Consider the following 27,818-nt stretch of genomic DNA (forward strand, 5'->3'; position numbering starts at 1 on the left):
TTTCTTTTCATTGTAGTATTTATTTTTTCAAAACTGCTACTGTTTCCCTACTTCACAACTGACTCACACAGACAGACACCAACAGACAGAGTGATATTTACAGTATTTACAACATATTTTATCCTCCGCTAACTTGCAGGCGGGAGGAGAGGCAGGGAGCTCGGGGTATGGACTGGGATGTGCCCCTTGACCTCAGTCATACTGCAGGTAGAAACCTTTGAAAGGTTGGTGAAACTTTTTTTCCAAAATTGTGAGGTTTAGAAGACACTCAGTTAATTTGAGTTACAGTACGAAGGCTGTGGAACAGGTGAAAGACGGGAGTGTTGGAAAGTGTCCCTCGGTAGAGTACACTGTGGAGACGAGGCTCATTATTTTTGGTGTTCTTCCGTTTTTTCCAAAACAAATCCGGTAATGTTTAATTTCAAGAGTTAAAGCCTTTAAAATCTGTTTTTTGAAAAATCAACATAACAAAAATACAAGCAGAAAAACATTTGTGGTTTTATGAAGAGTTACATGTTGGACCGATTTATTGGTGAACAAAACCATTTTCACATTTCTTTTTGTGTAATGATTAAATGCAGCAACTATAATGTGTTAATTACTGAGCTTTAGAGTCCCTGGTAAAGTGATTTCTAAACCTTGGACATAGTCTCCTTTAGTCTTTAGGCTAAGCTAGGCTAATCACCTCCCTGCTCCAACTTCATGCTTTATGTACAAACATGGGAATGATGTCAATTTTCCCATCCAACTTTTGGCAAGAACGCATATTTTTTAAAATGTTTTATCTTTTAAACCAACCTGCGTCTTTTTCAAAAACCAACGTATATTTTAGGGAAAATCTGTAAAAACCAAAAACAATGAGCCTCATCTGTCTGTACAGCTAATGATAAGTGCTGGGGTTTGAAGAGTGGAACCTATGGAAGGAAATGGCTGAGATTTAGGATATTAAGAGGAATTCATCAGCAGCGTAAACAGGCACAGTACTCAAATATCTCCTTGGGTTGGTGGGCGCCATATAGAAGAAATGAGAAACATCCTTCAGGTCAGCGGAAGGAGAGCTGGAGGGTAAAGGCAGGAGAAATGGGATGTTTCCCAGAATAAATGGAAGACATCCTGGTTGCCAAACGGCAGGGACTACAGAGAAAATAATCCCTTTATCAGAGGGAACATTTGTTGTTGAGTCAGTTGTATATTTCCCCTATGAAAGTGGTTTGTGGCCTTTTTCAGACCCTCTGAGTTCAGTCATTCAGACCAGAGGTGAGGGCCATTTTAAGGAAATGGGTCCAGTCCCATGAGACAAGATGTGTCCAATAGCACCTTCATGGTGTCCCAGTGTTGATATGGAGTGTGTCCTTCAAGTAGCAGTGAGACGACTTCATCAGTGTCAAATGCCAAAACAAAATGGGACCCCATCTCATGTTGGAGCTTATCAAAGACAATGTAAATACTTTTCAGTACAGCAGCAGAGACGGGACTCTCGAAAGTCTTCAGTCGATTAAATGCTGGTCCAGACCAGAGGTGAGGACAGTTTCCATGAGATAAGTTGGAAATAACGATGGGGAACTTGATTTTTTTTCTAGTGGAGCAAACAGCATCTGTTCCAGACTAGAGGTGAGAAATCCTGATCAGTTTCCAGATGATAAAATGAAACGTCTCTAAAGACCAAGGAGCGAGAAACTCGTCTGGTGTCAAGTTGAAGTAATAAGTAGTAAGTTTGGTTTCTAGTAAATCAAGAAAGAAATAAAAACAGAATGAGATCTTGATGAGGGGAACTTGTTTGGTTTCCAATTGATTAAAAGGGGGCGTGTTCTAGACCACAGATGTGGGAACAACTTTGGTTTCCAATTGAAAAACAGGACATATCCTAGACCAGGTTTGAAGGAACTTGTTCAGTTTCGAATACATGAAACAGAGAGTAGAGATAAGGATACTTGATGATGATTCTAGACAGTGATGGGGACTTTGGATGGTTCCCATTAGATAAAATATGACATGTTCTAGACCAGAGGTGAGGGAACTTGTTGGTTTCCAGTACCTGAAACAGGACTGATTCTAGGGCAGATCTGAGGGTGATTCTAGACAAAGGACGTAATTTGGAAAGAACGGGACTAGTTCTAGACCAGGTTGGTGGGAACTTGTTTGGTTTCCAGTGAATGAAACCGGATGAGTCCTCGACAAGATTTGTGGGGACTTATTCGGTTTACAGTTGATAAAAGGGGACGTGTTCTAAACCAGATTTTAAGGAACTTGATTGATTGTTTGGTCTTTTAGGGTTTCCAGTACATGAAAATAAACATGTTCTAAACCAGGGGTATGGGAACTCCTTTTGTCTACGTTTTAAAAGGGACATTATCTAGACTAGGTTTGAGGGAACTTGTTTGGTTTCCATTGAATTAAATGGGATACATTCTACATCAGAGAAGGGGGTATAGATTTGGTTTCTGGAAGATAAAATACATGTTCGAGACTAGAGGGAACCTGATGGTTTCCAGTAGTTGAAGCATGACTGATTCTAGGGCAGATTTAAGAAAACTCATTTGGTTTCCAATTGATAAAAGGGGATGTATTATAGACTGAGGAGTTGAAAGTTATTTAGTTTCAGGTGAAAGAACAGGATGAGTTCTCGACCAGATTTGTGGGAACTTATTTGGTATCCAGTGGATGAAACAGGGCGAGTTATAGATCAGATTTGTGGGAACTTATTTGGTTTCCCGTGGATGCAATAGGATGAGTTCTAGATCAGATTTGTCTGAACTTATTTGGTTTCTAGAGGTACAAGAACATGCTAAGTATCCAGTAGGTGAAACAAGATGTTTTCAGGACCAAAACTGGTTTCCCATAAAGGCAATGGGACACTTCTGGACCAGCACTGAGGCAAGTAGATTGAACAGGTAGGATTCTAGACCAGATTTGAGGGAACTTGGTCAGTTTTCAGTGGGTAAATGGGGATTTATTGTAGACCAAGAATGAGGGAACTTGTTTGGTTTCCAGTAGAAGAAACAGGAAGGTGTTCTAGATCAGATGCCAGAGAACATATTTTGTTTCCGGTAGCTGTAAAAAGTCCTCTCCTAAATTGGATGGTGGTCGACTTGTTTTGCTTCCAGAAGATAAAACTCATTTGGGCTCCACAAGATCAAACAGGATGTGCTCTGGACTGCAGGTGATAAAAATCAAGATTTTATTGGAGGGGGAAAAAAGGAAGAGTTCTAGACTAGTTTTGATTTGGGTTTCCAGTTTTTAAAAGGGGACTTGTTCAAAACCAGAGATGTAGGAACTTGTTTGGTTTCCACTGGATGAAACAGGACTAGTTCTAGACCAAAGGTTTGGGAACTCCTTTGGTTACCATTAGATGAAAGGGGGCATATTCTAGAGCAGATGTGAAGGAACTTTGTTTTCAGTGCACGAACCAGGAGTTCTAGAGCAGAGATAGGGATACTTGTTTGGTTTCCAGTAGATGAAAGGGGACGTGTTCTGGTCCATATTTGAGGGAACCTGTTTGGTTTCCTGGACGGGTCGAGACCAGAGGTGGGGAAACTTTTTGGGTTTCCGGTCGATCAAAGGGGGTGTGTTTTAAACCAGAGGTGAGGGAACTTGTTTGGTTTCCAGTATTGGGGATTCCTGCTCTGGTTCCAGTGCGTCGCCACTGGTCGGTTCTTCAGTGCTGCTCACAGTGTTGGAGTCTACGGGAGCCTCATCCTAAACAGACACATTATAAACAAGTTTTATTATGAAAGTTAACATAAAAGTCAGCACCCGGTTTATTTTTTAGCATTTATCTTGTAATTTAATGTGCTTGTGTTTTAGTTTTTGTTCTGTTTTTTGAATAACTGTACTTTTCCAAATATTTCGGTCAGTCTATTTTTAAAGAGATACTGACAAATAAGCTCAAACTGTTGCTTTCATGAAGTAACCATAGAACATACTTCTGCTTTAACGTACGTTACAAAGTGATTCTCAGAATCCAAAGTGATAAAACACACTTCCTCTCTTGTAGTCTGTATGTGTGTATTTGCGTGTTTACAGGTGTGTTCTTACCGTCACCCAGGGGTGGGACAGGACCTCCTCGGCAGTGAAACGAGTGTCAACGTTCACCTGCAGCATCTGACTGATCAGCATCTGAGGAACAGGTCATGTGACTGTCAACAGCCTGCAGTAAAACTGATTGCATTCATGTTCTGTTGAAATCTATTGCAAAAGGTATGGAAGGAATTTCACATGGATTACATGATTAGATGTTTATCCTGCAGTCGTGTCATCACAGAAACTTTTGCAACTCAAAGTTGTGCAATTTTAGTCTTGTAAACACTTAAAGGTGGCTCAGAGGTGTTTTGATTTAGTTATTAATTGTTACTTGTTTGTTTATTAACAAAAGTATCATTTAAATATGTGATTGAATCAATCAGCACACCTTAAATTTCAACTTTGACCATTCCATTAGTTTTATTGTCTCTCTTGGATGACATCTTCAAGCGTTTATATACGGTATGTTAATTTCGGCTGGCTCATGTGAACGTCATATATTCTAATCCTCACTTGGCGGAGCGTCGTTCCTGTGGGCTACAGCAACACTAAACCCCTGAGCTTGCCTGAGAAGGACTAAAGGTACTATACCAAAAGTGTTTGGTAGAAACGGGGCTTATGAGTAAGTGGTACCTTGGCTGGGAGGCTGATGGTGTCCCAATCTGGAGACGGAAACTCCAGCTTCCCTCTGAGAATCTGATCAAACAGCTCCTCCTGGACGTTATTCTCACTGAGGACAGGAAGAGGAAGGAAATGTTATGAATCAACTGCACCAAAATTACATCATATTTATCACTCAACAGCGTTAATTTTACATGATATACCAGAGGGAACTTTGGTATTTATTTAACCTGGACCGTGTTTTTCCAGGTTTTTGTGTCTGAGCGAGGGAACACCCTCTTCATCTTCCCCGAGGAAGATGTGCCTCAACTGTTTATGTGATGTAAAGCAATTGTCACTGACAGGCTCAGATTATTAAAGTGTCTGACAACATTACAGAAAGGACCCTTCAGACAAATGAAACCTTTTTCTGTACCTTTTACTTGCTCCAGTCTGTTTTGTGTCCAAGTCTTGCTAATGAGAGGTCCCGTTCCAAAATCTCACAGATTTTTTCACAGTCAAAATCAACTAAATATTCAGCCCTGACACTGAAAATCTTTTGGAGAAGAGTGAGACACATTTTCTGTACATAACAAACTACTACCAATACTATACTATACCTATACTATAGTGCTGGTAGTAGTTTGTTATGTAGAAGTATGCAAAGTGTGTCTTAGGGTGCTTTCACACCTGCCCTGTTTGGTTTGCCTCAATCAAACTCAAGTTCATTTGCCCCCTACGTGCGGTTCGTTTGGGCAGGTGTGAACACAGCAATCACACTCAGGTGTGCACCAAAACAACCGGACCGAGACCTTCTTGAAGAGGTGGTCTCGGTCCGGTTTCAAACGAACTCTGGTGCGGTTCATTTGTGGTGAGAAGGTGTTCCGACCTGGATGTGAAGCAACTGCAGTCACATGACACATTGTTTGGGTTAAACATGAGCATGTTACAGTCCTGGAGGATTATTAATGTGCACCTCCTCCTGTACTGCCTTAATATGCACATTCAGCACATCCAATGCATCAAAACATTGTTTTCTAGTTGGAGCCGCGCCTCGTTTTCAAACGTTTTCAAAAAACTGCTGTTCCCATGAGTCACTTAGACACAAAAACATTGTAAAACAGGGTCCAGGTTTACAAAAAAAAACAGAGTTCCCTTTTAATAAAATACAAACTGACACAGTTGTTTACCCAGATTTCATTTACACTGACCTTCTGAATGGAGGGAATCCACACAGCAGGATGTAGGTGATCACTCCTGCCGCCCAGATATCCACCTTCAGACCGTAACTACACACACATACACACCACACTTTAATATTGAAGTGTGTGTTAACTTTTTCTTATCACCAACTTAAACTCTGTATTTCTCTCACCCAGTCTCTGCGATGATCTCTGGGGCGACGTACGTCGGCGTGCCACAGACGGTGTACAGCGGTCCCTCCACCACCGTCGCCAAACCAAAGTCACCCAGCTTCAGTGACTTAGTGCCGTCTGGGTACTCACACACCTGCAGTACATACAATCAAAGCTTCAAATACACACAGTACACACACCAAAGCCTAATGAGAATGCTTACACTCACTGTGCTTATTCACTTCCTGGCAGAGAGTTCGCTTATGTGCAGGAATATTTCTTTTATGCTACGTTCACACTGCAGCAACAACGTGACCAGCTACACTATCTGGGCACTTTTTACCTGCCATACATGCCTTTCCACCACACCTTCCTGCCAGCCTATCACCTGTCCACACATCCCCACCACACCCATCTCATCGAGCTAATGCCCCTCACCTGTCTCTGACTCTCCTGCAGGTAAACCACTCATGAGCTTTCATTCTATGCTTCTTCAGTTTTGGCCTGTGTGTGTGTGTGTGTGTGTGTGTGTGTGTGTGTGTACGTGTACCAGCAGGTTCTCTGGTTTGATGTCTCGGTGGACGATGTTCATCCGGTGCAGGTACTTGATGGCTCCGGCCAGGTTGAACACCATGGCGCTAGCGTCACGCTCACTGTACTTGGTGGAGGAGGTGATGGCGTCGAACAGGTCGCCGCCCTGAAGGAGGCAGAGGCATGAAAACAGTTGGTTAAATATTTCGTCACATTCTTAGTTGCAGAGTCAAACAGGAAGAAGAAGAAAATGATGATGATGATGATGAGGCCTGACCTTGACGAGCTCCATGACCAGGAACAGCTGACTGGGCGTTTCATCCACCTCAATTAACTGGATGATGCTGGGATGTCGAACTCTCCGCAGCACCGCCACTTCATTTTCTATCAGGTGCTCCTGTTCACACACAAACATAGAAAATATCTAGCAAAACCTTGACAGTATGAATATATGCTAATCTCTAATTGGCTGCTGGTGGTTTAAATTTAACACTTGGAATATGTTAGATAATCATTTTTGAGGTGTGCATGAGTTTATTCCTGTTACGTCCAGTTCAGACCAAAAATTTATGACGAGACGAGTTGAAACAGGCAACTACCGTCAATGCTCCATTCTAAAAACCTGCCGGTTCACACCGATGCAACCAGATGAGACGGTGTATCATCACTATGCAACAACTCTCTGTACTTCTGTTCTGATTTGCAGCTTTTCGGACTTATTTTGAGGCTGAATATAATTTGTAGCTTCTCAAAATCTGAAAGAGCATAGTGATAGTTAAATACTGGCTACATTGATGAAACCGGCAAGTTCACACAGCCGCAACTTTTCTCCACAATGTTCCAAAACGGTTTTGTCTAGTCAGGAATCTTCGGTCTGAACTGGGCTTTAGAATAAATCTGGAGTATTAATGCTACAGTGTTAGTGTTACCTTCCCACAGCAGCGAGCTTTATCGATGATCTTCAGAGCAAACTCCTGTCCTGTTGACCTGTCGATTAAAACACATTGAATTTGAAATTAGAATTTTCATTAAAGTAACTACAGTGTTAATAATTAAACTACCATCTAGCTATTATATTTTAATCACTCTTAAATGTTGTGTCAGAAAAAGCCAAAAATAAGAAAAAAAACTCAGTGTCACATCTTTAAATGTCTTTAAATGTCTTGTATACTCTAAAATACTCAGTTTACGATTATTAAATTGACAGATGCATGTTTCAGAGGCTGAAATCCGCAAATGATTTTGATTGATTAATAACCTAATGATTATGTCAATTAATTTAATTTAATAATCCTCCAGGACTGTAACATGCTCATTCTTAACCCAAACAATGTGTCATGTGACTGCAGTTGGTTCAGATCCAGGTCGGAACATGTTCTCACACAAACCAACCGCACCAGAGTTCATTTGTAACCAGACCGAGACCGCCTCTTTAAGAAGGTCTCGGTCTGGTTGTTTTGGTGCACACCTGAGTGTGATTGCTGTGTTGAGTTTGATTAAACCAAACTAAATGGGGCAGGTGTGAAAGCGCCCTTATACATCACTGAATCCTCGCAGTGATCCTTCTGCTGGAGGCCTTTCATTTAACTACACGGATATTTTTCTTTTCTGTGTCGTCTGTACTGTTCATAGTGTTTTGTCGAAATGGTATAAAAACAAAGTGTATTTTGAGGGTTTTTTTTCATTATTTAAATTGTACCTTTTGACGTTCCTTACCTCTCCACGCACTCTTTGACCACAGCAAAGTTTCCGTCTCCGATCACTTTACCGACCTGGTACTTCTCGTTGATGATGGAGGACGAAACGGAGCGATTCCCGTTCACTGTGAGGAGAGGAGAGAACGGTTTTAAGGCATTTTCATATTAGGTACGATGAATTTGTGCAGCGCCTCAGTGTATTTTATCTACAAGTGCACATCACACACTGAGCGAGCCGCCTGTTAATGACGCTGTGGGCTAATGGGCATGTAGCTACTTCCATGTTTCAGATGATACGTCATGTTTGTAGTCGACCAATGAAAATGAGTTTACATATCACCTTGGGTTTGTCCTTCACCTTCTCAAAATGATCCCACACTTTGGATTTCCTGCCCGACATGTTATTAACTAGCCTGTGGAATAACCGCAGGTACCAGCCCTGGAAATTAACCTGACTCCTGTCTGACTGCTGAGCGTGGACACTTCCTGTGTCTGTCCTTTCAAATTAAATTCCCACATGGTCCAGTCATATAGGTTTGGATTTATTTTGACAAGGCGCAGCTCCTCATAGAGTTTCACCTTTTTTTCTGCAACGAGCAACCAATGAAATCTTGCCGACCAATGACCTTTCTGGTCAACTAATGTTTGGTCGACTGTTAGGGGGCAGCCCTAGTTAAAAAACAGTCCACTTAAGCATTTTGGTACAGCTGGTTTTCACTCTTGATGCAAACCACACCAATGTACACATGAACCGCACTTAAGATCACCTTTTCAAGTGGACTCAAGCACAGACTAACACACCTTTGAATCCACATTGTTCACACTAATCAAACAAGCTGAACTTTTGAGTGCAGTGTACTCAGATTTGGATCCAAGCCCAAATGTGAAAGCCTCCTTTGTTGACTTTTATACTTGGCTGAGTTTAGTTAACTTTGAGCCGCTGCTCTCTCTGTAACCAAACAAGTTCCAGGAGTCTGACATCTGTTATTCACACGTCAACTGTGAAAATTCTCTTGAGCCGAGAAACTCAAAAGATTTCCTGCCACCTTTTCACACCTTGAACCCCTGAGTCTCTTCCACTTCAAAGGTTTTCAGTCTTTGACTTCCAAACACTCTCAAGACTCTCAGAGTGAAAGCCGGGACTAACCCTTGATGCCAGAGATTTTAGGGACTCTTTTCTTGAGATGCATGTTTTCCTTTCACTCCTCATCAACAAAAATACAAGTCTGGAAAGTGTCCACACACCTTCGACAGCGGTGTCATCTGTCTGCTCAGCCTCTCCGTTTACATCTGTGGAGGAAGCACGACGAGGAGACATCTACAGAGGAAAGTAAAAAGAGAGTCAGATGCAAGATGGAGAAGTGGAAACAGACACATGGAAAGAGTTCCTGATTCATGATTTAAAGAAACGCAGTTCGTGAATACATTCTGAAGATTGGGAAAAAAGCTAAATTCAACGCAAAGATGGAGCCTGCTGTAAAATGACAGATTACACAACAATTATATGTTTGTTGTAATATTAGTTTGTTTCTTGTAAATCACTGGTTTCATCATGATACAACTGATTCTTTGGAAAACGATACAATATTTGCCGATATTACGTCTGCCACGATATCATTTCGATACCATGCAAGACTTTCAAAACAAAAGCGTATCTTAAAGATGATGATATTGATAAATGTTTTCTCTTTGCATCGATGACATTGGGTCTTTGATCACTGAATCGATGTATCGATCCAGATCGATGGTTTGTTACACTGTTAACAGGCTGTTTACATCAGTGTTTCTTGTACATCTGCAGATACTTTCTCATATGATCAGCTGAAAAACACAATATGCCAGTTTTCTATCTATAAGCCGAGCTGTTTACCAAATGTATGAGATTAATTTAAACAAATTATTTCCACATCAGTCACTTCTGTTATTCAGTTTTAATTCACACACTGTAATAATGGTTAAAAAATATGTATCAAAAAAGGCGAACCCAGCTGCTGCTGCCAAAACCAACTGATCAATCAATCAATCCATCTGACCTTGAGGTTGCGTCGTGTCCCAGGGCTTGTGGGGGAGGGGCTGGATCTAGAGGACTTCCCCGCTGAATGCGATCCTGAGGCCTCATTGGCTGCTCACGCACACAGAATAGAAAGAAGTCATCTGATTGGTTAAAATATCCTGATAACAACAAACTATGGAAACATTTTAGGATAATTTAAAGCAGCTGTTTCCCATTCGGTTCACACCTGGACCTGGAGACTTCGTTCTGGGCAGGCCTTTAGGTGGAGTCCTGGAGGAGGAGAAGCCAGAGCTGCTGGGGCTCTTGGGAGTTGTAGTTTTTGCAGGGGCGGTGGAGCGAGATGCCTTGGCTCTGCACTCTGGCGAGAGAGAGAGAGAGAGAGAGATGAAGATATTTACACCTTTACACCTTTACTCTGATTAAAATATCTTTCCAAAAGTTAACAAGTGATGGGCAGCTCCTAAACATTTGGATGATTTTCAGGGGTTTGGGATCCACATCCTGCTAGATTTTGGATAGTCTTGTTCGGTCCAATGTGTCTTATGACTGTTTACATAGTAAAAGTCCATGCCCAGCACAGATAGAGGAAGTGTCTACCCACTTGAGTGCCTCCTCCAACTGCTCCACAGATACTTCCTCTCCCAGTTCCTCCTCTGATGAGGACCTAATGTTGTTTCGTGAGGTCGTTTGTAGAGAACAAATGTGTCTACAGATAATTGACAGGGTGCCTTTCAAAGTAGGAAGTGGGGCAAGAAGAGTGTCAAACTGTGTCTCGTCAGGAAGAGTGGGGGATTGGGGATCCATACTATGGATGTAACTACGAATCTGTAAAAAAAATTATGCTCAGGAGGCGAAATTTGACCAAGAGTTGCTCAAAAGTAGCAAATGTATTGTTGATATACAGGTCTCTAAACCTTATGATACCAGGAGTGGACCATGTTGAGCAGCACCATCAGCCATAGATAGAGGAAAAGCTGGGTTTGACAATACTGGAGCATAAAAAGAATTTGTTTGAAGTCCAAAATGGCGTCTGAATTGGTTCCATACCTTCAGCGTTGATGTGACATATATATTTTTTGTGAAGGAGTAAGGACCGGTTACGGAGGAGTGAACAAGGGAAGACGATGGTGGTGTCGACAAAGCAACCTCCATATGCTGGCCTGTTTTTAGTTTTAACTTTGGTGATCTCTTTAATTATTGTTTCTCAAACTTCATCCAAAATGAAAACATAAATGAATGTATTGAAATGTGTGTGTTGTGTGTCTCACCGTTAACAAAAGCAGGTGTTTTGCTGCTGTGTGTGAGCACAAAGTCGTCCTGAGCGTATCGAAACTTCTCCGGCCCGCACGCCATGAACACATCGTCGTCTCCAAAAAAATCCTGCAGACAGGTCAGCTACACAGACACACACAAACACTGATTAATCAAACGTTTCAAAACACCGCAGTGCACATGGGAGTGTGTGTGTGTGTGTGTGTGTGTGTGTGTGTGTGTGTGTGTGTGTGTGTGTGTGTGTGTGTGTGTGTGTGTGTGTGTGTGTGTCTGTCTGTCTGTCTGTCTGTCTGTGTGTGACAAAGCAGGCAACAGCTGGAGTATTCTAACACAGACGTTGCTGTCTTAGAACGGTCTGAGGATTAAACAGTACATCACAATGTCCCAGATTTAAACAGAGGGACGAGGGATAGACAGACAAATTGCAGGAGATAACAGGTGAAGAAAAGAGGGATCAACAGAGGAGTGAGAGGACGAATTAAACACAGAAACTGTCAGAGGCCAGGTCAATACTGGAGGAAGTAAAAGTACCAACACAACAATGTAGAAATACTCCGTTACAAGTCAAAGTCCTGCGTTAAAATCATACTGTAGAAAAACTACACAAGTATTTACAGCTTAATGTACTTGTCCTCTGTTTTACTATATTTGATTAGATTATTACTGATGCATCAAGTACTATTTTCAGTCCAACTACTTTTAGTTTTAAACAGTTACTCCACCTAAATACTACTTTATACCTACTTAGAGTTTCTAAAGGTTTATTACATCCAAATACCACTTTCTGTCAAAGGACTTTTAAAGGTGTCTTTCGCCCAAGAACTACCTTCTGTCCAAGTACTTTAGTTTCTTTATTTATTTTAACCAAATACTACTATATGTCCAACTGCTTTTAGTTTAAAAGGTTTATTTTACCTAAATACTACTTAATGTCTTAAAACATTTGGTTTAAAAGGTTTATTCCACCTAAATACTACCTTCTGCCCAAGTGCTATTGATTTAAAAAGTTTGTTTCACCCAAATACTACTTTATGTCCAAGAACTTTTGTTTTTTAAAGGGTTTATTTGACCTAAATACTACTTAATGTCTTAAAACATTTGGTTAGAAAGGATTATTGCACCTAAATAGTACGTTCTGCCCAAGTGCTATTGATTTAAAAGGTTTGTTTCACCCAAATACTACTTTATGTCCAAGAACATTTGGTTCGAAGGGTTTATGCCACCAAAATACTACTTTCAGTCCAACTACTTTTAGTTTTAAACAGTTACTCCTCCTAAATACTACTTTCTACCTACTTAGAGTTTCTAAAGGTTTATTACATCCAAATACCACTCTCTGTTGAAGGACTTTTAAAGGCGTCTTTCACCCGAGAGCTACCTTCTGTCCAAGTACTTTAGTTTCTTTATTTATTTTAACCAAATACTACTATATGTCCAACTGCTTTTAGTTTAAAAGGTTTATTTGACCTAAATGCTACTTTATGTCGCAATACTTTTGATTTAAAAGGTTTGCCTCACCTAAATACTTTATGTCCAAGAACTTTGGTTTATTCCACCCAAATACTACTTTGTGTCCAAGTACTTTTGATTTAAAAGGTGTATTTTACCTAAATACTACTTCGTGCCCAAGAACATTTGGTTTGAAGGGTTTATTCCACCAAAATACTACTTTATGTCCAAGAACTTTTGGCTTGAAGGGTTTATTCCACCTAAATACTACTTTATGTCCAAGAACTTTTGGCTTGAAGGGTTTATTCCACCTAAATACCACCTCATGTCCAAGAACTTTTTGTTTAAAAGGTTTATTCCACCTAAGTACTACATTCTGCCCAAGGGCTATTGATTTGAAAGGTTTGTTTCACCAAAATACTACTTTATGTCCAAGACATTTTGGTTTAAAGGGGGGTTTATTTCACGTAAATACTACTTAATGTCTTAAAACATTTGGTTTAAAAGGCTTATTCATCTAAATACTACCTCATGTCCAAGAACCTTTTGTTTAAAAGGTTTATTCCACCTAAATACTACGTTCTGCCCAAGTGCTATTGATTTAAATGGTGTGTTTCACTCAAATACTACTTCATGTCCAAATACTTTTGCTTTAAAATGTTTATTTTATCCAAATACCACTTTCTGCCCATGTACTTTAGGTTTGAAGGGTAACTCCACCCAAATACTGCTTTCTGTCTCTTGACTTATATCACATCCATCCCATCCTCCACCACATCCACCTCTGCATCGCTCCATCCACCCCTCACCCACATCCTCAAAAAATTAGGGTCCTACAACTGCGGTCCTGAAACTGCAGCTTCCTCTGTTGAAGGAACCTGCTTCTCTCTTTGAGCCTCCAATAGTTATTGAAATGAAACCACGTGAAATATTTAGAGGGGAACTGTCTCTGAAATGTGACAAGAGGCACCAAGTAGACGGTAGTTGTCTTCAGATATCACAACACAAAATTACTCCAAAACACTGGTTGAGTTAGTAAAGTAAGAGTACCTCAGAACTGTAGTTGAATCAGTGTGCTCAGTTACTGTCCACGACTGCCAGTCTTAATGCTAAGCTAACTGGCTGCAGCTTCATATTTGATGGACAGACTGAAGTATATTTTTTGAAATCATCTCTTTAACAGAGAGCATTTACAGCACTACAAATGGATTTTAATGAGTTACTGTGAAGAAACTGGCTGCAAAACACATCCACGAGTGTGTTCCTTTGTACGTTTTACACAATAGCTTCACACCTTCCTCTGTTTACGTCTTTTTCCCTCAGTTTCTCCGCTCGACACCTTATTTTCTTCCTCCTCCTGACTTCCTCCTTTCCTCCCTCCTTTTGTCCTCGATTTCACCTCTCACTCCTCCCCGTTTTACTTTTTACTCAACGCCTCCGGAACTGCACAGACTGTGTGTGTGTGCGCGTGTGTGAGTGTATGTGTGGTGATGGTGTGTGTGGAGCAAAGACAGGGTTGTTACTGGATGACTGGTTACCATGGCAACTACACTGCAGTGTCAATGTGTGGTGTGTCTGTGTGTGTGTGTGTGTGTGTGTGTGCATGTGTGCGTGTGTGATGGGGTTTCTATCCCGCTGCTTGAGGTGGCTGCACAAACTGAAAGGACGAAGGCGAGGACACACACGAACAACACACACACACACACAGTTTCATTCAGACTGACTGAGCCTGAGAGCTGTCTGAGGCAGACATAGAATAAAAGCCTTCGTTATGACACGCTGCCTTCAAAATAAAAGCCTTCAGAGAACATGATTGGGCAGAAATCCCATAATAACCTTTGTGCATATTGTAATTTAAGTGGAGAGAATACTAGACTTCTGCACCTCCTCTTGGCTCCGTTCTCCAGTTTTAGAAAGTTAATCCTGTGGCATCAGACTCTGGCCAATCGCAGCTACAAATGTAGATTTGTGTGCACGTCCCTTCAGATGGTGAACATCTGATTCAATGGTGGGCAGTCCTGCAGAAAAAGTTGCTATTCCAGCATTGGCAACAACTGCCTCCGCTGCAAAGCAACCCAAAGAAGGAAGACAGACTTATCACACAGAGTCTAAAAGAGAGTCTGACAATAAACGGAGCAAAACGTGTCAATATCGGTGAAGTGAAGAGAAAATGTTGCTAAAAGTTTAGCCTTCTGCTTCTGTTAATGCAGCTAATGTTAGCTAGACCCTCAAATCACAGTGTCCTCCGCCTCACTTTCCGACACTACAGACCCAGTCAGCAGCCACACTAACCCAAATCCAGCCGGCGCAAACCCCAGTTCTGGAAGACCAGACAGCCCCGACTCCTTACTGGATCAGCAAACTTTCTGTTGCTGCCATTACAAAGGGAAATTACTGTGCAAACTTAGTCTGGTTATTTTTGTCTGAAATCATTGCACGCCTAAAAATAAAAACAACCTCACATTGTGTCAGCTACGTCTGCACACTGACTTAGACACTTTTGTCCATCATTGAAAATCCCAGAACAGGTTTGATTTTCTGTTTTTCACATCCGTCAGAGCCTTTAGAGACGAATCAGTGAAGAAAATGAAGCGGAGGGACACAGCTGCGATGAGACGGAGGAACGGGGCGCACAGTATTCCTTCATAACTCAGACAGCCACTTTCAGCAGGTCAGATAGTAATATTCAGGTGGATGATGATGACGAGGAGGATGTGGACCACACACAGAATGTGGAGGACAGCTCCGCCGCTTCATGCAAATGAAAGGTGACGGCCTGATAGGTAACTCCTGTGGAGAGAGGCGAAGGAGGAAATGTGGCTTTTTGTTTTGTCACGTATTGTGTGTTTAATGATTTGGTTTTTTTCGGTTGACGGATTAAAAAAACTTATCTGAAAAAAACGGACTCAGTGTGCAAAGGCCTTTAGACCCAGCCTGCGCTGCTGCTTGCCACCAGCCTGCTGTGATCCTCCAGCACTGGAGGGTTTGCACTGGCGGAATTCGAGCCACTTTAGCTGCCAACTGAAGCTCTGTTTCCGTAGCTGCTGCCTGCTCTCCTCCCGGGGAAGCAGTCCACAGCGGCGGGGAGTGGCACGGAGGGATGGCGGGTTGCTAGCAGCTGATTCTTGTCTCATTTGTGGTCTGATAAACTTTGCTTAAATCTTTGATAAATCTTTTCTTTACTGTATGAAACTCATGCATATGGCTGTGGTCGTCTGGTGGGAGGGGCTTGTATGTTGAATTCTGCCATTTATTTGGCCTTTTCCAGATTTCTGCCTCCCCCAGCTTCAACACAACAGTTTCTAATCAACTACTTGCTTCAGCTCTGATTTCCAAGCGTGACATCTGTGAGCTACAGGGGTTTATTAGGTGTTTTTTAGTTTGTTAAAACAGTGACTGCCTAAAGATTAAAAATGATCTTAAACACATACACAGGATGTAAAACAAACATATGTTTGTGTGCACACATTATGTTCTTATTTTTTAAACAATTTTTAAAGCAACATTACCTTTCAGCCAACACTACATCTTTATTAAACACACGGTCGTCTGACACAGAGTTCTTTTGTAATATTTTACCAGATGGTGTGGTTCTCAGATCTTCTGAACTCTGTCAGTGTGAGATAATCCGCTACCCAATATTTGCATATTTTAGTATTACCGTTATGACTGACCTGATGTGACCTTAGTGAATTGTCATCCATCGATGGTGCTGTGCTTTTAAAACTGCACAGATGTTCCCAGTCGCAGAAACAACATACTGTTACTTTAGCCTTTTTCACACTGCTGTTGGCCCCCGGGCTGAGAAAGCTTTCACGCTGGCACAATCCGACTTTGACTTTGACTTTGAAATTGACTAATCACAGGGCTAAAAGTTGCCAGTGTGAAACAGCTAATGGACTTTGTGTCACGTTTCTGATATCCAACCATACCACTTGAGCAGATTTCAGTCATCAGTGCAACATCAGTATGGTAACTACTACTACTCATAGTTTTTATGACTAATCTTGTATGTTTTCTGTGGTGTTCATATGTCTGATTACTCACTTATTTGTCTTCATTTTTTAGTGGGAATAAAAAACGTACGTAAAAACACTGTAAAGAAAAAAGTTACATGTCAAATTTGAGCTGAATATTTCTCAGGTTGTCACATTTTTTAAATAAAACGAAATGAAAGCTTTTAATTTGAAGCCAACATCGATGCAAACATTGCTTTTAGTTTGTCAAGGCCAATGCTGCAGCTGCATCTGATCAAATACAAACAGGGCTGCACGAATTGTGCAGTGTGTTTGTGGGCAGACACTGATGTGTGTAGAACTCCGAGCTGGGTTCGCTGCAACAACCTTCCTTCAGTCACACCGACGCCCCGACAAGCTCTCTGCTGTCTCTGCTTTTCCTCAGCTCTCCACTGTCATTGTGTCACAGCCAGTACAGTTATCTGTAACTTCAAAGTGTGTGTGTGTGTGTGTGTGTGTGTGGTAAAAATAGACCCGCCTGTGAACGTGTGTTACGTTTTAAAACCACTATCCTTTTCTCGATATGAGCTGCACAAAAGAGCTTCAGAGAGGATCAGAGCATATTCAGAGACATAAAAATTTACTCTAGCTGACTGTCGCAGTTTCACGGCTTTAAACAGACACCATGTTTCACTGAAGTACCAAATATTAAGCTTCAAAGAGCCTGAACTCACTGTGCCGACACACTTCAAACTGAAACTTCCATCATAAAGATGCTCTTTTATACATAATCCAAACAGATATTGAACACAGTCACAGCAGGAATTTTCGAATAAAGTAATTTGATTCTTTCCCACTCACCCTCAGCCTCTGTTATCTGATCTCACTTCAGTTTAGGGATAACAACACAATATTTAGATCAATATTTCACAATATACAAACCTCACACATGAAAAACAAACACTTCGATAACTCATGATGCCAGTTTTTTTTAAAGAAAGTTTCCTTGGTGGCTGTCCTGTGTATGTTAAAGTAAAAAGATTCAGTGGTAGCTTTAAAGATTTCTAACATCTGAAACTCAGAGAAACTTTTCATTTTCAGACCTGCAGACACCCTTTAGATTCTGTAGCAATAACTCTGACAGGAAAAGCAAGATTAAAATGGTTTTATGGAGTGTACCAATGCAGCAACCAGTCTGGGACACTCCGATATAAACCTTCAAACTGTCACAGTGTGCACCTCCAACCTGCCGTACATGCCATTCTCCCAATTTGGTCATGGACCTTCAACGTCCACATACGACGTGCAAGGTACCCTGGGTGTGTTGGTTGTTGACGTTCTGGGACATTGTGTCAAGTTCTGCCTGTTACATGTATTGTCTTCTTTCAAAATACTCTTCTGTTTATACAAGAAATTTAATGTTGACATAGAGTCTCTTTCAAAATAAAAGCACTACGTTGGTACAACACCGCGAATCGATTTTTTTTTTTTTCCTTCAACAACAAAAACACGTGGTTAGATTCAGGAAAAAACAACAGGGTTTGGCGTTAGAATCTTACGGGACATGAACACTGCTCTCAGGTGAAAGTCTGTGTTTGTTGGACCCATCCACCACCGCTCCCGCCCGCCCCAATTGGACTTTCACCATCTTAACTTTCGTCCTTGTCTCACCGACGTTAAAGGATGGCTTTCTTGTTGGTTTCTTACTACGCAAGTCACTGCCCAAGCGTCCGATTTTGTCAACTTCGGAGTGAGACTGAGCTCAATAAACTGTCCCTTCTATCTTTGGTGCTGCTATTTGGTTCAAACCACACTCATTACGCAAACTTTTGCAGCATACACACATCCGTGTTTCCACATTACGACTTGAAAGCTCATACAGACACACTAATTTGGGATATGGGACCATCCAGGAGAGCTCCTCCAACACACAGTTTTACACCTTTGTGAAAAGAATAACAAGCAAAAGTATGTACAGAAAAGAAGTTAAAAGAACAAAAGGTTGTTTCTTATTTAAAAAACAAAACAAATTAACTCCGTAGCTGTGTTGCATTCTGGTATATTTTCTGCTTCTGTGGGTGCAGAATTTTTTCTTTGTGTGGTTTAATTGTTGGATTTCTCGCTGTATGAGTGCTGAATGTCTGAATGGCACCAATACCTGATGTCGAAAGAAACATTTTCTCCACTGAAGCTGCTGAACGTCTCGTATCAGTGGTAAGAACTCAAAACTTGATTGTAAATTCAGATTATTAAAGACCAAAAACAAACATCCTCTCACCTGTTTCCCATCCAGCGTGTACAGCCTCTTCACGGCCCCGGAGTCCAGCTTGATGGCCTCCGTGATGTCGGCCAGCACTTGTTCAAAGGAGTGAGCTGTCTTCTTGTTCAGCAGGATCCTCACCGCCTTGCGAGGCTTCACGCCGCTGCGGATCACCGTCACCAGCTTGGGCTTGATAAAGTCTTTGCTCTCCCTGCTCTCACGACCTTCGGGACGATCTTTGGAGGAGCTGGTGCTGGCTGACACCCCTGTCGATGCTGTGGAGGGCCGACTTGAGCTGGCAGGTCCCGCCCCGGCGCCAGCACCCGGCTTCCAGCTCGGGATGGAGATCTTGGTGTAGTCGACTTTTCGGTAAGGCTCGTTGGAGGCACAGACGTAGCACTCCCCTGAGCAGAGAGAGGGTGGGTAAAGTTTAATTACATCTAACAAAATGTAAAGCAGCATTATGAAAATGGGGACGGTACGGAACAGAGTTTATTTTCTACAATAATCCAAAACCCAATGGAAGAATCCCAATAGCTTTTTGACAAGGGAACCAGGGTGACATTAACTTATGTTCGAGCGGATAAACACAATTTAATGAGGTCTTTACTCAGGATGTTCCTGGCGACTAATTTCCCTGTTGAATAAATTAGAATACTAATTCAGACTAGTCGACTCGTCTAAAAAAGGGAAACCCCCCAAAAATATTGTGTGCATTAAGAGCACTTTGAAACCTTAAGTCTGGTTTGGCCAGAGGACATCTCTCCAATTTCCCACCGTGCTGTTTTAAAACTCCAGTCTTCGGTTTGTAGCACCCACTAGTGGCGGGAGGCTGCATGACAGTTAAGCAGCCTTGCACATGAGTAAAACACTAATTGACCTATGGGTAAGCCCCGCCCTAAAATGTGATGAGCCAATCACAGTGCATATAGCCATTCCCATACACTCGGACATTCTCTGCCTGGACGTCCATTGAAATGCATTACAGAAAGTCAGTTTTGTTCGGTTTTATGAGCTTTTTCAGAGATTTGAAGTTTAAAAATGGTCAAACGGTGTGCATGGGGTACATGCAACTCTGACACAAGGTATCCTGAGAGGCTGGGCGACGAGGTGTATTTTTTACACTTTAAACCACATCTCAACCGAAAAAAGTGTCTCCTTTGGATAAAGTTGTGCGGTAACGTTAGACCACAACATCAACTCAACGTGAATAAGATTAACGATGATGTCTACATCTGTTCTAAGGTAAGTCAACATTGTGTTTGAGGCAACATATTGTCACTTTGCTGGAAATATAAAGTTATCTTTAACATCTCTAGCTAACGTTAGCTAAAGTTAGCCTAATGTTAGCTCCTAGCTGCGTTGTTCATCATGTCACCTTGTTTGCTGGGAGTTCATTAGCCTATTTTGTTCTAGTTTTGTACTTTGGTGATCGTACATCATTGTTAGCTGTTGTCCAAAGGGCTCTAGTTAAGCTAACGTTAACTTCTGGAGCTTAGCTTCATTAACTTACCTGTAATGGCAGAGATAACAAAGGCACCAAACTAACGGAGAGACACTCTTGGTAAAGATGGTAAAAAGGCCGTTACCCTTTTCTCATATTCTGAGCCAAAAACCTTAACTTCAGTGGCACTTTAACTTGTTGTCTTTGATGGTGACGGCAACCAGATGCGGTTCACAAGCGTACACTGTGACCTGTAAATTTTGGCTTGTAATTTAAGCTTTTCATCGACCTTCTCAACAATAAAATGATGAATATATCCCTCCAATGCGTAGTTTAGGCCCTTTTGGTTACTTCTCAATGACATCTGATCGTTATGTCCCCAAAAATCATCAGTTGCCTCCTGTGAAATGCCGTGTACTGTGACACCTGCCATAGCGCCGCTCACTGAATGTTGATAGTTTGTCCGAGTGAGTGGAGGGGGGCGTGGCTTAGCCATAGGTCAATTGGTTTATCCGACTGATATTTCTGGTGCCGACTAGCGAGGGGGCAGACGTTTAATGTTTAGACATCTAGTCACGTGCATCCCTAGTCTTTACACCTTACATCACTTTTTTTAAAATACAGATTAAAAAATTAAAACGCACCACACTTTACACTCACTAAATGTACAGCGCGTCTCCTCCTACAGAAACGTTACACTACACCTCATCATGTGGACAAAGGAGACGGTTTAGCAAACGGTCAATTTAACCTGATCTTAAACATCTTAAAAGCACAGTAATGCTATTAATTTTTCATCTCCTTTAAGTGATGTAGCTTTAATGAATTAAATGTTTTGTGTTAAAATAATAAATTAAAGTTCTCTGGCAGGTTGCAGCCAATCACATGTTCAGTCCAGTAGCCCGCAGTCACTCTCCTGTTTTACCTTATATGGTTAAAACGGCTCACCTTCTGTCTCTCCTCATGTTACTGTTCCTCTTTATATCTATCTGACGGCACAGCTCACCGTCTTCTCTCCTTTTCCCTCACACTAACTCGTCAGCCTCAATAACACAGCTTTTTCTGTCTCACTCTTTCATCCTGATTACATGTTCACACGCCAGGTTGTGTGTGTGTGTGTGTGTGTGTGTGTGTGTGTGTGTGTGTGTGTGTGTGTGTGACCTTGTCTCTCCAGGTGCTGACTTTCACTTTGCTATTCAAATCAGCTGGACAGACTCTCTGGGTTTATATTCAAACACCTGACTGATAAACCATAAAAACACACAACACCTTCTGTGTGAGCAACAAGGCGCTGACATGGACTGTGGTTACAGGTTCACACTCCTGCTGAGGACCAGGCTAGGACAGACTGGAATCTAAAAGCATTTTATGACACATATATTTATTTGTCAGGGATTTAATGCAGCAATAATCTCACACAAGGAGAAGAGGTGTATTGTTCAGATTCAGCAACAAGCGACTGTCCGTCTGCAGGTAGACACTAATAAAAAACGAATGCAATTAATTCATAATACAACAGTAATACTAAATTCATAGATTCATACAAATGCGTGTGTGTTGGTGTGTAAACCTGAGCTGCTATTGACACGTCAGGACAACATTTATAGCTGATGTACTTTATTTTAATCCGTTAGATGACAGGAACTTTCTTTTAAAGCAATTATCAGGCAAAAAATGCCAAATATGTGTATCGCTGTATTTTTTCTTTCTTTTTTTTAACTGTGCCACATCTATACTTCCATTGGTCAATAATGTAAAATCAAGTCATTCAGCCTGTCTCGGAATCATATTCTGCTTCTTTTGATGCTTCCTTATTATATTGCGTTATGTTTTTATACTGTTTGCTTATATAAATGCTCTTTGTTTATATATTTTATTCTTCTATCTTCCTGTTTGCGCTCTCCCTTTGCTGCTGTAATGTTGCAAATTTCTCGTATCATATCGTACTGTACCATATTGCATCGTACCGTATCATACTGCATCGTATCGTATCATATCATACCATACAGTATCGTATTGCTTCACATCATATTGTATCGTACCATATCATATTGAATCGCATTGTATCGTATCGTATTGCATCATATCGTATAGTATCGTACCGTACCATACCATATCTCATCGCATCACATCACATCGTATCGTACCATATCATATTGCATCGTATCACATTGTACTGTACCGCATTGCATTGTATCGTACCATATCGCATCGCATCATATCGTATCATATTGCATTGTATTAGGGTTGGGTCGGTTCTCGGTAATACCAGTTTGGTTCGGTACTCCGTCTTGGACCGGGTTTTTTTTTTTTTTTTTGAGACTGACCGGACCGACTCCGCGGAGGTCCACCCGGACTAAAAGCGAACGTCCGCAAGCCCTGTGCGTGCAAAGCTCAGATTTTACGACCGGTACCAAAAATCCAGTATGACCGATTTAATGCTTTTTTTTTTTCACAAAAACCGGACAGTTTTTTTTTCCCTCATAATGACCCAACCCTACGTCATATCGTATCATATTGCATTGTATTAGGGTTGGGTCGGTTCTCGGTAATACCAGTTTGGTTCGGTACTCCGTCTTGGACCGGGTTTTTTTTTTTTTTTTGAGACTGACCGGACCGACTCCGCGGAGGTCCACCCGGACTAAAAGCGAACGTCCGCAAGCCCTGTGCGTGCAAAGCTCAGATTTTACGACCGGTACCAAAAATCCAGTATGACCGATTTAATGCTTTTTTTTTTTCACAAAAACCGGACAGTTTTTTTTTCCCTCATAATGACCCAACCCTACGTCATATCGTATCATATCGTACCGCAACGTACCGTACCGTATCTTTAGGGGGCTCTGTAGGCTATGGTGCTATATATACAGTGCCAAAATAACAATCATGCAGTCATCTGTAGTTTTCAAATACTGTGAATGCTCAAAAGCTATAAACCTGTTAATCATTCAGTCTTAACCCCTAAAATGTGAAGTCCAACATTAAGATTTTTTCTGTCAAATCAAAACAAAACAGACACCTAGAAGTTGGACCTCCTCTTCAAAAGTTCAAAGTTCCTCCAAAGATCAGCTGGTTAAATCTCTGTGGTTTAAAGCAGAAAACAAACACTGTCACCCATGCAGCAGAGAAGTCGTCAGTGACGAGTTTCCCACTCTCCACGTCACGGTCTGCTGTTTGCAGTTTATTAATTCCACAAAGTGCTTAAAGAGTGATGCATCTGTCTTTCAGTGTGTCTCTGGCTGAACAGCTTCCTGACTCGACCGCTCATTAGTGGACATTACCACCAATCACACATCAATATTGATGGTAAGTGATGTTACTCAGCCGCTGGTCTGTTTCTGTCTAAATGACTTCAGACAGATCCGGCTTCCTGTTAAAAAGTGTAATCCAATGAGATGGTAGTCAGGGAGAGAAAGACAGTCAGACTGGATGGCAGATGTAAGATCTTTTTAAAGATGTGTTGTGGGTATAAATCTCTAAAAACTCGACCTACAGGGTGATAAAAGGTAAAGTAACAATAAACTATGCACCTGATGTTCTCTGTATTGATTATCTTGTTACTTTTCAGCTGTTGATGCACAGAAATAAATAATTAATGTGTGTTTTCCTGACAAAGACAGACCGAGAGCAAAGAGGAAGGAGACACTGAGGAAGTTTAAGGAGGACAGATCAATTGATTGACCGACGGAGAGAGTGACAGGTTGTCTGGACAATTAGGATTTAGTGGTGACATTTGACTGTTGAGTCCATTCATTCCTATGAGAGACAGTTTTGGCCGAGGTCTGGTCGGCAGCAAAGACAGAGAACATGAGGAAACTGTAGTTTTCTCTTGTCATAAAAACAGAAAGTGAAAGCTCAATTCACAATGAGCTATTATTTTTTTTTGTCCATGATAAACATTCAAACTTAGAAAAAACGTGATAAAATAGGAGCATTAGCTTTACCCGGGTGTCTTCAGGATGCTTTTTAAGACATCTTTGAGATAATTTTTAACCAAATTTAAGACTTTTCTTATTCAAGCACTGTAAGTAAGTACAAAGATGGTATACAGAGGTAGGTTTTATTTAGGAATATAACTTTTAAAGTGAGTTAGCTTAATCTATATTCAATCTCTAAAAAGATCCTGCTGATGTCTGCAGAATCTGTCCGCAACGGGACAAAAGTTGTTGACTAGGGATGTACTGATGTGAAATTCTTGGCCGATACCAATACCGATGTTTAACATAACAATTTGGCTGATAGCTCATACCTGTGTTTTTTGTTGCTGTTGTTTATTTTGTTTTTGTTATTATTTATTCCCCTTTTGTGCCACAGAAACAAAGAAATCTTCACTTAGATTCCGCCTCCATTACACCACCTTTGAACAAGCACAAATTAAATCACGCATTTATGAAACAACCTTTAAAACGATCTTCGTTCACATGAAAAATGTTGTTTTTAAAGACATCTTCAAACGTATTTTTACGATATATTAGAGGTGGGAATCACCAGAGGCCTCATGATACCATATTATCGCGTCACAAAACAATATTATTGCAATATGCTGAATACTGCAATAAAATATACTGCGATTTATTACCTTTTTTCAACTGTAAATTGTGTCCCCAAAATTATAATTAGTATTTGTAATATTGGTAATTTATATGATGATAAAAAAAATCAATACTTGGCACAGTGTGTTGATACGATATTGCCACACAAAAATAATATATGTAATAATATATATTATTATTACTCAGATATTTGTTTTATTTGTTTTTAGAGATTAGCCAACAGGACAGGAGCACAGAAGAATTAGTCTTGGCTCCTTGATCTGCTGGCTACACTAGCTCAGCCCTAAATATCGGCCCTTGCCCCCAGAGGCTTTATCGTTGTCTGAAGCTCGCCGATGGGTTCCAGGATTTATCTACGTTTTGCCAACAGGTGAGTGCAAATTCAAAGTAAGAGGACAGTTGCGAGGCAGAGTACAGAGAAGGTCATGAGTCCTACCTTCCACCAGCTCGTCCATACTGGTGATCTTCTTGCTGCCATCTATAGTGTAGATCGTGCGCACCCCTTGCGGCAGATGCAGGTTATCCGCCAACGAGCGCGTCAGCTCCATCAGCAGCGCGTCATAGGAGCGGAACCGGTCGCTGGAAACAGCGTACACCAGACCCTTGAAGTACCGGTCTCCATTGCGGTAGAACCGGACCTTTTTGGCCCGCTTCTCCGAGGTGAGCGCCTGCAGGGTTCGGGTCCGGTAGTAGCTGCAGTTGGCACTGTGGGCAGGGCTTGGGACCAGGCTGCTGCCCCGGGAGCTGGGGCCAGACCCCCCGCCGCCAGCGCTGGCGGTGGAATCATCTCTCTTAGTGCGCGTGGAGCGTCCCCGACGAACCTTCTCGCGTTCATCGAAGTGCTCCAGCTCGAGGGTCTTACTCAAAGACATGGTGAATACTGGTCCGGTGGCGTTCAACAGAGACCCTGCTACGAAAGATTCATCTTCCGAGTATGATAACAGTGACTCTTGTCCTGGTTACCTGGTTTTTAGCTCGGATACCTTGAGTCTAGTTGCTGTGTAGTCCCGATCAGATGTGTGCTAAGCTTGGTGACTCACTTGTAGACCCAGTAGCTAATAACTGTTCTTTTACCACAGTAGTTTTATAATCCCATTCAGAGCGATGTAGAACCAGTAGACACAGTAATCTGGCTGTCGTCCTCAAAACACGGTTTCAGATTCTCAAAGACCAGCTGTAATCCCTGTGATGTTCAACATGCAGACCTCTAACATGCTTTGTAGCCCAGCTGACCCCCAAAAGATGGTATTTTTTAGGTGTCTGGTCCTGGCTGCAGGGTTTCTGTAATCCAGTGTAGTCCCAGTATCCGTCTGCAGATCAGGTAACCCTGTTTTAAATCCAGTGGTATCCTACTGTGTTAATACTATAAACAGTCCTTTCTCCACCAAAAGAATTCTAAAATTCAGCTATTTCATTGATGCTTTAATCCGGAGAGACCAGGTGGGGTTTCTAACTAAAGGCCACTTTGACACCGCTCATGTTAGTGGGGCCGAAATTCAGACATCTACTCTCTACTTTGCTGATTTGTCCTCACAGTGACCTTCCTGCAGTGTCAACGACCCAGTAGTAACCCCGGTGATCTGGCTCTAAACCCAGCACATTGTAGCGCAGACCTGGTTCAAGCCTGCTGAGCCCCAGCAGTCCCACTTTACACCTGGCACGATGCTTTGCAGTCCTGGTAATCCTGGTAATCCGGTCGGTTTGGGGGTTTCTGTCTCAGTCACACTCCCAGCATCCTCCAACATCCCTCCATCACTGATGAAAGAAGAGGAGACAATCACATGGTTCACTGACAGGACAGATCTGACAGATACGCAGCCGGCACATTCAGCCTTCACATATCTCTCCTGGTGCAGGAAGAGGTTCAGGAAAGATTTCAGAATACCGAACACAGGCTTGATTTAAATAAGGTGTAATAATGAGCACAGTTCCTTGCAGACTTCCTCCGGACATCATCTCTGCGTCCCACAGCTTCTGCATGTACATTATTAATGTATCCAGGCAAATCAACCATGCATAAGAGGTTTTAAGCAAAATAAAACCACCTTGCTTTAGTGGAATTAAATTCCCTGCAAGGCCAGAGTGAGAAAACCCCACTGATTTGCAGTCAGACTGAATTTACCTGCAGCCAGGAGCAAAACCCGAGCTTCAGCATCAAATGATGATGAAACCTGTGAGCTGTTTGTCTCTGTCTTTATCTGCTAAACGAATTGACTTTATCCATCTATCCGCCCAAACACTGCTGAGCTGTGCTGACAGCGCCATTCACACACACACACACATACACACACACACTGAGAGGGAGGCACCTACCAATAATGCCGTGAAACCGGTTTGTTGCTATGGAGGCTTTCTCCTCTTCCCCCCGGGCCAACCGGCGCCGTGTTCGGGTCTGCTCCGGTGGATCCAGGCGGACTGAACCGCTACGACCGAGCCGACCCGGTCCAAGCCGGTCCGCTAACCTGGGATTCAGGGATGCAGCGGCGGCAGGCTACACCGGCGGTGGACCGGGATGCACCGAGACAGGCGGCGGACAGCAGCATGGCCGCTGCAGCAGAGGGAGGAGAGACCGGCTAAACACCCCCTCCCTTCCCCTCCTCTCTCCGCTCGTCCGCGGCTGTACGTGACGACAGAGTCCCTCCCTCCCTCCCTGTCTCTGTGTCTTTTGTC

At 42.0% G+C, this 27,818-nt stretch overlaps 1 protein-coding gene across 1 annotated transcript; it reads right to left on the reverse strand.

The window, feature by feature from the left end:
* Positions 1-27,726, reverse strand: LOC117245835 (serine/threonine-protein kinase DCLK2-like). The gene is made up of 16 exons (XM_033609394.2): positions 27,462-27,726; positions 25,585-26,903; positions 19,173-19,558; positions 11,486-11,612; positions 10,444-10,575; positions 10,237-10,325; positions 9,449-9,521; positions 8,223-8,328; positions 7,436-7,493; positions 6,784-6,903; positions 6,526-6,672; positions 5,996-6,129; positions 5,832-5,909; positions 4,654-4,750; positions 4,036-4,116; positions 1-3,696 (listed from the first exon to the last, which is right to left on the reverse strand). The coding sequence occupies exons 2-16, from the start codon at positions 26,018-26,020 to the stop codon at positions 3,571-3,573; spliced, it is 2,190 nt and encodes a 729-aa protein (XP_033465285.1). The 5' UTR covers positions 26,021-26,903; positions 27,462-27,726; the 3' UTR covers positions 1-3,570.
* Between the last annotated feature and the right edge of the window lie 92 nt (positions 27,727-27,818).

This window comes from Epinephelus lanceolatus, chromosome 22 (assembly GCF_041903045.1).
Source record: "Epinephelus lanceolatus isolate andai-2023 chromosome 22, ASM4190304v1, whole genome shotgun sequence".
NCBI classification, from domain to species: Eukaryota; Metazoa; Chordata; class Actinopteri; order Perciformes; family Serranidae; genus Epinephelus; species Epinephelus lanceolatus.